General features: G+C 31.4%; 1 protein-coding gene across 5 annotated transcripts in view; it reads left to right on the forward strand.

The window, feature by feature from the left end:
* Positions 1 to 11805, forward strand: part of LOC139490579 (uncharacterized) — a 51451-nt gene extending 39646 nt beyond the window's left edge. For 4 of the 5 annotated variants that reach the window (XM_071277434.1, XM_071277435.1, XM_071277437.1 and 1 more), the window contains one exon: positions 9872 to 11805. In XM_071277434.1, coding sequence (XP_071133535.1) covers positions 9872 to 10817 — 946 coding nt within the window. In that variant the 3' untranslated portion in view covers positions 10818 to 11805. Of the gene's footprint in view, positions 1 to 2596; positions 2819 to 9871 lie in introns of those variants that run through there. The other variant, XM_071277433.1, reaches the window with a different exon arrangement.

Below are 11805 nucleotides of genomic sequence, written 5' to 3' on the forward strand. Positions count from 1 at the left end.
ATAACAATCATCAATGCTGTTTAGACATCTTTGTTGTAAATACATTTTTTACTTGACAACGAGTTCCTCTGATATCAATATTTAATAATTTTAACAGACTGTTGGAGCATAGAGATGTTAAAAGATGCACGTACATCTCTGTCGACATTATTAAAGCTAAAGACTGTGGATCTTTGTAAAGTAGGAGAATATTTTTGTGAGTTAATTGATACTGTATGTCTTATCATTTTTATTGACAAAGGTAAGGTCTTTACTTCGTAACTATTTAGATGATTGCGTAAAAATTAAGCCATCAAATATTTAGACCAATGATTGATAACATCACTGAGATTAAATTGTAGGCGGCGAGTGTGGGTTTTGTCTGTATTTACAAGATGGAGAAAACGAAACACGCCGAAAAAAATATAGTTTTGTCCCCCCCCCCCCCCTTTCCAACAGAAAGGCCAGTTTGGGAATCATTTGAAGATACTATATGGATTGACCACGATTGAACCACTGAGTTGTAAGTTAAGAGCAGTGCAGTTTAACAGATATGTGTGTTTCTAAATAAAATGCACCTCTTCGTCATAAATAACGGGCATGTTCTTTTTTTTTAATCTAACCTTCTATTAAAATCAAATCGTTTGTTAAAATCAAATAAATTTCGGAAAAACGGATACATTATGCTTCGTCAGTTTAGAACATTTTGAACGAATTCTTACACATTCAAGTGGGTAGTTGTCTCAATGGCAATCATATCATGACGCTCAACTTTTAACATACTAAAAATTTCTGTGTATCTCTTTGTCGTAATATACATTTTGTTAAATAGTTATTACGACTCCTGTCATAATTTCGTTAAGTTTTTCACAGTTAAATAATTAGAGTTATCCCCCGTTGGTTTAATATATGGCTAATTACTTTTGCTGTTAATCTATTAATATTATGCAAGAAAGCATAATGTCTTTTATATATGTATCGATTAAAACCATGTTAGTGTGCAATGAATGTCAAAATCGCCTGCCAATTTACATATTTCGAGTCTGATTGAAATGTCAATTCGCACTATTCACCATTTGTTTATGATCGATCTAAAGATTTCCTTGAGTATAATTTATCTTTTTAAGACTAAATCTCTTGGTTTATATGCAAAATACATTAAGAAGATCGATAGAAAAGTATCTGGACTATATAAGAATGCTTTTGTGTATTTAATCACTGCACGAGAATGTTCGTGTTGATAGTAAAACATAGAGGAGAAATCTGTCATTCATGGAATAAAAATTAATCGAACTAATTAATACATTAAAAGTTTAAAAGCTGTGGCTAGTTGGTTTATGTAAAAGGTAAGCGATTTATTTTAGATGTCTTGCTTATTTTATAAGCGTAATTAAAACTTCCATGGGTATTTTCACATGTTACAAGCTAGGCTTTTTTTAAATGACAATCTCAAGTTATCACAGCATCAACTACTTGTAAAAACGTATGTACTCATGCACTCTTTATAAAAAGCAAATATTCGTTATCAATATCAAAATATTGAGGACATGTATACATATTTAAACAAATAAGTGATTTTTTGAGAAGATTTTTTAAGAGAAACATTGCCGGTAAGACCATCTGAGAAAAATGTTTGATGGGAAGAGGCGAGAATGACTTTCTTTTGTTTTTCGGGGATCTGCACATGTGCATTGCTATCATTAGTTTTTGTCGTTTTTCTGGTTTTCTTTTGTTTTTTGTTTTGTTCGGGGGAGTTGAGACAGATTCAATTCTTATGGCACACTGTCCTGTTACATTCGTCTATATTTTATTTTTCAATGATAGCATAAATACATGCAGTTAAGTAAGAGCAAGGGCGCAAGTTCCATACCAGGACAGTCGTCTCTCAAAACATCAATATAATAAAAAGACATGGCTCTTTTTTTCGAGAGAGAGAGGCGCTTTGATTTTTTTTGGCCAGGTAACATCAAGTTCAAAACCGCTTATATTACAGTTTTGTGATGTCGATTTCGTTTTGGCGGGGAAAATTGAGTATCTGTATCCAAACCCTCCAATAGTTTTTAACCCTTAACATTGAAGTCTCACAGGTTGAAGATGTGCATCTGCTATCAATGAATATATTTGTATAGTTTCGGTATTTTTCCTTACTTGGGGGCTTTGACATTATTCTGCAGAATTACAAAAGATTTTATTTTGTGTAATCAGTGCTTCGATTCCTGACGAGTCTAACCAATATCCTTATAGTTATGTTAGTATATATTCAAATATTTATTTAACACCATACTCCCTTATGCAACCCTGAAACTACTATATATTTTTTTCTCATGTTTTTTTTAGAAACGTTTTGTTTATATTTCGTTATTTTCTTTTGAAATACTATCCGCCTAAACATTATTGAGTTACTAAATGTTGATTTTTAAATTAAGTGAGAAAACAAAACAAATGAAAGACGATCAGTTTCATAAATGCTTAATTTTTCTTATCATTAATTAGGCACATGTCTTTGAAACTAAAAGGTATTCGAGATTTTACGATATCTTCAAACTATTGAATAAAACTTTACATAAACATTTACTCATTGTGAAGCAATAATCGCTTCACTTATATAAAACAATTACACAATCTCATTAAGCATTGTCTGACGCAGACTTATAGGTCATTAATTTTCTACCTAATCATTTCATAACATTTTCAAAACCATGCAAACACTACTATACATCTAACATTGGAATCAAAACTAAGAGGACCATTTGTGATTTTATCTTCCGTCAATTGTTGCTACTAAATATTAAGTCTATATGAGTACCGTGGTCGAAACAGTCAGTGCTTTTTCCCACATGTAAGTACTTAAAGGTTATTTCGTGTTTTAAGGGGTCGAAAAATGTTAGTTTATGTTTGAAGAGTAGGCATATATTATTTTATGTTTTTATGGGTAGGAAAATGTTATTTCATGTTGTCGGAAAATGTTATTTTATGTTGTCGGAAAATGTTTTTTCATATTTTTAGGAATCGGAAAATAATATTTCTTGTTTTTAAGATACTGAAAAAATATTGCTTGTTTTTAAGAGTCCGAAAATATCATTTCATGTTTTAAGGGGCGGAAAATGTTATTTCATGTTTTAAGGGTGGAAAATATTATTTCATGTTTTAAGTGGTCAGGAAATGATATTTTATGTTTTAAGGGATCATAAAATGTTAATTCGTGTTTTAAATGGTAAGAAAATGTTATTTCTTGTTTTAAGGAGAAAGAATGTTACTTTTGTCGTAAGGGGTCGGAAAATGTTTTCCATGTTTAAAGGGGTCGAAAACCCTGGCAGTTGCTTGTTTGTCATTTGCATGTAATCAGTACTTCCCTGGTCAGAAGCCTCTGGCCTTTGTTAAAATTGTATGTTTTTTTTAATCATCGTTCATTTTTATGTTTTAGACATCCATTTTCACTGAACTAGTACACATTTTCACTTACGGGCCAGTTGAGGCCCGCCTCCGGTTGCGCGATTGTCTCGTTGCGTTGAAGACCCATTGGGGGCCTTCGACTGTTCCCTGCTCCTTGGTCGGGATATTGTCTCTTTTTCATTTCCAACATTTCCATTCTATATTTTATTTGTATTGTTCTGAATAGGACTATTCTTTATGTTAGACGGCAAAAAAAATATATTACCACAGTCGAATTTCAATGATCAAAAAAGTAAATTTTGGATATTCTCTGCATGATTTTTGAACTTTTAACGTATTTTTCAGTTAAAATATATTTGCTCTCGTAAAATATTTGCTTTGATAAGTTTAACCTTATCAACGTGCACTGTAGACACCGGATGAATAATCACTTTCTTTTTGGGTTTATATTGATATTTTTGGTTATCTAGTTTCACAACCTAGTAATAAGGATTAACAGTATGGGACATATTTTCTTATGAACGCAGTGAAAATACATTATTCACATTTGAAGACAAACCCTTCTGTGTGCAAGATTTTGCAAAAATTGATTAACTATAAGTTCTTAAACCTCAATAGATAGATTCTTTGTTGTCTCTTATCCGGTTGTGTGCGTTTTTAATAATATTTGCATCTTTTTAATGTCTACTTTGAACAATCACTATGCATATATGCAAACATTGATTCTTTTATTTGCCACTTTTAAAGAACATTGATATTAATGTGGGATTGTTCTATATTTTTACGTCAGAGTACAAACTATAAAAGACTTTGTTTTAGTCTGACAGTGGAATACTTTATGCATCAGAGTACTAAAACATATCAATAACGAACTTTTTTGAAGTTTATTATTATTCCACTTCAACATAAAATTCGGGACAATATAATATTGATCAAACGCCTTTCAGTATTGTCAACAATGAAGATGAGAAAAATGATTTAATACATGTTCATTAAAGTTGATAGCAATTATTTTTATAATCAAATATGACATTGCCTGACATCTAACATGTAACCGTCGCCAAATGCTACTGATTTTTTATAATTTTAAATTAAACACAGAAGGTGAATTCATACAGTTGGTGATCTTATTGTCGAACCTTTTAGTCAATCAATATGTCAAACACTGCCAGCTTTGGTAGTTTACATGCTATTTTATGCCAGATTTTAATCCGAAAATGTTGACTTTGGGATTTTTTGTTTACCGAGGAATATTTGAGAAAGATAATACGAAGGAAAATCCATATTTAATATAAAAAAAGACACAATTTTATATTCCTCTATACCTGTATGGGATTGTCTTCGTGATCAAAATTATGGTTAATTAGGAATTTGTGTTTCTTATTTATTTTTTATTATGAAGTCGTGATTTAAACAGTGATTTACTGAAGAAATAGTTAATGTTCAAGCTATATTGAAACATCTTCATATAAATTCAAGGTAAGTAAATAAATGATACCAGTACACAAACATGATATCCACGGGTAAGACTTTTTGTGGCGGGATTGTTACTCGGATTTCAATAATATAAGTCGAAAAAACTACAAAATAAAGTTAGGAAGAGATACCAATATATTAGCTGTAATTAACTCTTTTAACACTTGGTTGTTATCCTTTGTATATTTGCTGGGTTTTTTTTCTGGCGATTTGCTGGAATTTCAAAATTATTTGCATTTATACTGATGATATATGAAAAATAAACAAAAAAAATATTATCGTTTTTTTTCGTCATATCAAGCTTATTGCATCTGATTATTATTCTATCTATTAGTTAGAGGTAACAATTAATGATGTAACCCTTACCGATGCTCTAATCTCGTTAATTCATTGAGAATATACATGTTCAGTTGTCATTGATTTGATGCTTGCTTTTTCTCGATTGTTGCATTGCGTCCAGTGGCAAGTATTTCATACTAAAGATGATAAACACTTGTATCATTTGGCAAGATCTGAAAAGTCTATGAACCGGAAAAGGGGTGGATAACTCTGAAAAGTTGACGTGCATAATTAATCTTGCTTTACAAGATATCCTCTATGGATTGGGATTTATTTCTTAGTATGCAGTATCAGATATTCCTCCAACACATGCGTCAGAGCCACAGGCACTTGTCTAAAAAAAAATCCCATATACCTTAATATACCACAAGGTACTTAACTTGCATTTTAGAAGAATGTCAGGCGGTGACGAAATTCCGTTATATGCCGCTTTCTAGGCTGCAAACCCCACTAAAACTTGTTACAGCGTAAATCTAAATTGATTTATCTTTACAATGTTGTATAGCACGCCTACATTTGTTGTCAGAATCATCCGTAGCAATCCTACCCAAGTATGTCATATTATGTATATGTTATATTAAGGTATATAGGGGGGGGGGAATTCTGAGACAAGTGCCTGTGGTCAGAGCATTCAATTTGTTACCCCCAATGAGATCCAACAAAATTACGTGACTAACTGTTTCTTAAATCCTCACAACACCCAAATGATCACAAACCATGTACCATGTGTTTTACAATGAACTGTACTTCCGGATAAAGAAAAAAAGAAAACAGATATGTGCAATTCAAATTTTCACATTTGTAAACTGCAGTTAGCCAGCACTTAAAGACACAAAAAGCCGTAGACGACTGACACAATCACTCTCTTTTGGTAAGCTGTGAAGTTTAGCAATACAATATAACTGACAAAGGAAGTTGATACTGATACTATTTGAATCCGTTTTTGTTTCTAATGGCGTCGAATACTGATTTCCAAATGTGAGATTGACATGCGTATCTAGAATCAGGCTTACTCGAGACCAAAAGTTTGTGAATTTAAATACTTTCCATACCTCAGGAAAAGAACACATGGCTTATTCTGGTCCGTCTTAAGGGCATTTTACTAACATTCTAAGTGACTAATCATTTAGAAAAGTCTAAGGGCCAAACAGGAAAACTAAATTATGATTATTGAACTAGAGCTTTGCAAACATAAATTGTGTACAATGATATAATCTATAAAATGAACATGTACAATAAGAATGTGCAGCTTATTTTGTAATATACTGCACTTGGTTATTGAACATCTCATCTTCTTTGACATGTACCATTAGTTATCACATGCCGCGTATATTACTGAGTACAATCAAATAAATAGGGACAAGAAAATAGCTGTACCTAAAAATCACTGACACTGAGTACGTATTGTCTATGCTCAATTTTGGACCAGATATTGGACCCTTAAATAATTCGATTTAGAAATGAACCATTGATATGCTGATCACTGCTAAAAAAATATGTTGATTTAGCTATTCTAGCTGTATGTTTGATATATGTGTGTTTTCATATTTACAGTTTGGTTCTATTGGTGAAAATCGTGTTCAGAGTGAAGAACGCAATTGTGTACCTAATTCCCCTTTTGTCCTAATTCCTTTATTGTAACTTCTAGAACGTATTCTATTTTAAATAATCGTTTACAAATGGAAAGGTACATTTTTAATAAAAAAAAAACTTATCTGGTAATCGTGTCTACTGTTCTGTTTGACTGGCCTTTTACAGTTTTCCCTCTCTATTTTTCTGGTGGTTAACTTGAAACAATGCACTGTATTTATATGATATATACCCTTCGAAAGGTCATCTTGTTTAATCTATTAACAAGTTATAATTCTACTATATATACCCAGTGTTTAAAGTATCTACGCTTGTTAAAAATGTGATCATACTATTTTATAGTTGCATACTATCATACGTAAAGTGTTTTGTTTTTTTAAACTACATGTATATGTTATTTATTATCAATAAGACTTTGTACTTTTACTGTTTGTTAACACACTCATTAAACATCCGAAGCAAGTATTACAATATATTTGTTGTACTGTTGGACTAATACTGAGATGTTAAGGTTGCTATATGGTAAACACCAGCAAATTTCACTTTATAACTATCATTTCTGATAATTCAAGTTCATATTTCAAAGTTCCTTGACTCAATGTTTGGTCTAATATTATGAAAGATATTGGATTCTAGTAAGAATCCGCAAAACTAGAGTTTCAATAGTTTCATTTGAAAAAAAAAAGTTTATAAGTTGTGTTCTTTTAATTAAAATTAAATTAATTACGTTAATTAAGGATACATGTTGTACTTCTGTACATTATACATAATACATAAAGGCTTGCTAAATCGTTTCAATAAAAAAAAAAAGGCGTGGAATTTACGTCAATGAGACAGTAGCCCAACAGCACAATAAATACCGAAAGGATACGCTTACTTTCATAGTTACTTGTGTCGAGTATTTTCATTTTTATTTAAAGGTTTTACGATGCATATTGTTGCTTGACTTATTCTTGAAATTTTCATAGGGTAAACATGAAAAAAAGACAAAGATAATCTTAATATATGGTCGTCGGATACGCTGATATGATTCATTTCTGTAGAAGTAGCAAGAGTTTGGGGTTGAAGCTTCAAGTGGACAACTTTTGTTTTACTTTTTATTTTCTTTCAAGTTCACATTGGTAAAATGAACTTGGCTGCGTTTTTTTTTTTTTTTTTTTTTTATAAATTCTGGAAGCCTACACTTGCAAAATCAAGATTTTTATTAGAATGAAATAAGCTATGTGCAGAACACTTTTATACTGTCCTTAATATGTATTACAGATTTAATATAATAAAAATACTCATGTCAAATGTACAGTTGTATTTAAAAAGTGTTTTAAAGAGATAAGAATATAACAACAGACAATCTACAGTGGATACATTTGAAAATAGTACTTTTATTACACTTTGGAATTTTGACATTTTACACTTTCTACTACTACTATATATATATGCAAAGCAGTATCTCAGATCTAGAAGTACTTCAATGAATGCAAGTCTTTAGTTAACACGTGACTGAGATAAATTTTGTATGAATATCATTTTTAGATATGAAAAAAAAACCTATAATATTTGTTGATTATGTACAGATTATGTTTCATATTTTTAATGCACATGTGTCGTGATTGGAAAACATTAAAGATAGAACATTCTTCAATACACAAAATCATTGTTATTTACTCCAGACTTTAATTTGGTTATAGATTTTATATTAAGTTTTACATTTTAAAAGGAGTATGTTCGATAAGGTCCTAAAATGGCCTCCTTTTTTAGCGTAAATTTCAAATTCGGATTTATTGACCAATATCACGATAAATTATAGATAATATATTGACTAGATAGGATATAAGCCATTTTGTTGAAAATTTTACGTTTCTACGTTTCATTATGACGTCACAAGTTGTACTCATATTGATTTTTCACGAAAAAATCAATGAAAATGGGTAAATTTCCAAAGATTATTCGACAGGAAACATAGAGCGCATACGTCGACAACAAAGATCTTTTAAAATAATGTTTGTAAAGACATTGAACATGTCCTATTTGAATATTAAGCTTGTCGACGCCTGCGCTCTATATTTCCTGGTCCTTTATTTGGTTGAAATCCAGCTGATTTTGTCAAATTTCACCAAAATCCCTTATCTTGACCTTTTTGGATGTAAAAATCAACGTCTAAGAATTGAACTTTGACAAAAACAGCTCTGTTAAACTTTCTCACATGTCTTTACGGCAACTTAAAACAATTATTGTCTTGTAACCATGAACTTTATAATTGGGGCCAAATATGGCGCTTACAGAACTTACTCCTTTAAACCTTCTTTTAGGATTCAACTGTTAACCCAAGTATTAAAATTTAATTAAAGTTAATAACAAATTTTACTGAACTCTTTGTTATCCTTCGTGAAGCAAGAATATATTAACAACAAGTACGCGCCGAAAGATGAAGTGTTGACTTGTCTAATATTTACTTATAATAGATATATAGATACTTATATTCTTAACCACACAGTAAGTTAATTACCAATATACTTTTGTTATAAAACTTCGATCTCTGATGATAGTTGTGTTTGGTATCATCTCAAATTATAGAACGCATTCAACAATTCTGCTTTTTTTTTGGACTGCTCTAGTTTTCATATATTTTGAATGATATTACCTTTTTGTTCATCAAATGAATGTTACAAATGGATATAATTCCATATTCAATACGTAAATATGAAAATTGTTTAAACGATTAAAGGTACTGTGGTGGATTGTTAAACATCGATCTTTTTTCAACATGTAATGATTTTCTTTAGGATTTGACGGTAATTTAGAAATAAGCTGATTCCAAGTCGTCTAACTGTAATGATTGTGAAGTCAATTAAAACATCTCTTTTGTAATTAGCAAAGATATAATGATTTCGTTGCATCATGGCAATTGGAGTGTAGCAGAGGTGCTCTTCCACAACACATAGCATTATAAACATTGGATATGTGCTTATAAATACAATGATGGTTGGAAACAACAATGTTGGATACTGAATGAAATTGTCACTAAACTATCTAACGTATATATCTTATCTATTTCATTTTAATGGAAGTATGATATATTTCTGAATTTCTATTCCAGATTTGGGCCCTTCATCAAAAGACGCCCTGTGACGTCGTACTCGGAACACCATTCATTCGCGCCCTCACCGTCAGCGCGTGTGAAGTCGGCTGCTATAAATATGCCTCGTTCCCACGTGAGTGTCGCTAGATTCTATGATTGGACTGAGGATCTCGGAGAATGTGTTTCCGTTTCTCAATTTTATAGAGACCTTGCTGCTTATAATAAACTTCAAAATGAAAAAATGAAAGGAAAAACACGTGCAATTGTCAATCCCGGCAGGATGTTTCTTCGTGATAAAGCAGGACTCACAAAAGGAGAAAGAGAGATTATTGAGGGAATTTATAAAAATCGTTGCAATATCGGAAAAGATGAATCTGTGGACAATTCGAAAGAAGACTGGCATTTAGTGAAAAGTCATAAAGATGCCTGGTTGATAGGAAAACATTTTCAGAGGAGTTCTACAAATAAATCCGATTCAGCGTCCGATGGTAAATCTGATCTTGCCAGCAGTTCTCCAACGGACTCATGTAACAATTGCAATAAAACGGACGAAGGTGCTTTAGCTCCACCCACAACTCCTGACCCGGAAGACAAAGTTGATTCTAAACATTTATGGAAACGGAAAACCCCTCATAGAGGAAGTCATGGACATCCATTAGATATTGTAGATGGAAATCATAAACATTCAACCAAGAATGACAGCAAAGATCAAGGAAAAAAAAAATTATATGTTAATGTGTTTTTACCATCAATTTCTGGTGAAGGATTATATGCCCCTCATGACAGTCTTAATTCCAGTTTATCTCTGCCACCAACGGAAGGTCCAAGACATCCTATTTTCTCAGAGCATGCGCGAAACATTTTCCGCGAAAAGCAGGAAAAGGCTCGATTTTCAAGAATGAACTCTTCAAGTGTAATGCACTCATCAACTTTTCCAGTAGCAAACAATGCTACAAGTGAATAGTGTGTATTTTAGACAGTACTAAAATGAGTTGTTAGAAATACTGTGCCGACAGAGCATAGAATATTACAAATCTGTCGTTTTTAAGTCCTGTGCAATATTTTTATATCGTTTTCATTAATAAAAAAACAAGTTGATCTCTGAATAATATAGTGATTATCACCAATAAAATTGAGAATGGAAATGACCAAGCACCTGTTCTGGTGTTGAAAATGCCAATATTTTAGTGGTTTGGAATGATAAGTACACATTATTGTATATCAGGAAGGCTAAAGCAACATCCAACTTGTAAGCACTTAAAAATTGCAGATAACAAATGTACTGGGAGATTGGAATGTTATTTTGAACTTATTTATTTATTGTTTTTCAACCTTTTGGTAGCATCGTATGTCCAGTGAAATGCAGTTTTTTTAAATGAAAACTCTTGTAAGTGCTGTTTATCGTTAACTTCAAAATTTAATACACCTGTTCAGTTATTTACAATGCAAAGTTTTACCGTCCAATTCTAAAAAAAATATCACAACCTTCGTTTTGTTCAAATATTGTACTAGTTTGACTTTAAGATCATTATTCTATTTTCAAGTTTTAGAACCGACACAAATTGGACTTTATTTTCAATTTGAGAACTGCAAACAAATTAAAATTGTGTTTTATTTTATTTTCAAATCTAAGAACATACACAATTTGTACCAATTACTGTGCCATGATGTGTCTGTGATAAGTGCAAGTCTGTGATAAGTGTATGTCTGTGATAAGTGTAAGTCTGTGATAAGTGTAAGTCTGTGATATTTCATGTTTATCAACTATTTGTTTGTATTTTGTTGTTTTTACTGTATGAATCACAATGCTATAACTACATGTAACACTACGCAGTCATGGTTGTAGTTTTTTCATGCACATAAATGTTCCCCTTTAGTATTGGTGCTATCAGAATTCATTGCTCTTATTTATTTGTATTTTGTAATATAATATAGAAAACATAAAATTAAAA

This window comes from Mytilus edulis, chromosome 10, assembly GCF_963676685.1.
Source record: "Mytilus edulis chromosome 10, xbMytEdul2.2, whole genome shotgun sequence".
Classification (NCBI taxonomy): Eukaryota; Metazoa; Mollusca; class Bivalvia; order Mytilida; family Mytilidae; genus Mytilus; species Mytilus edulis.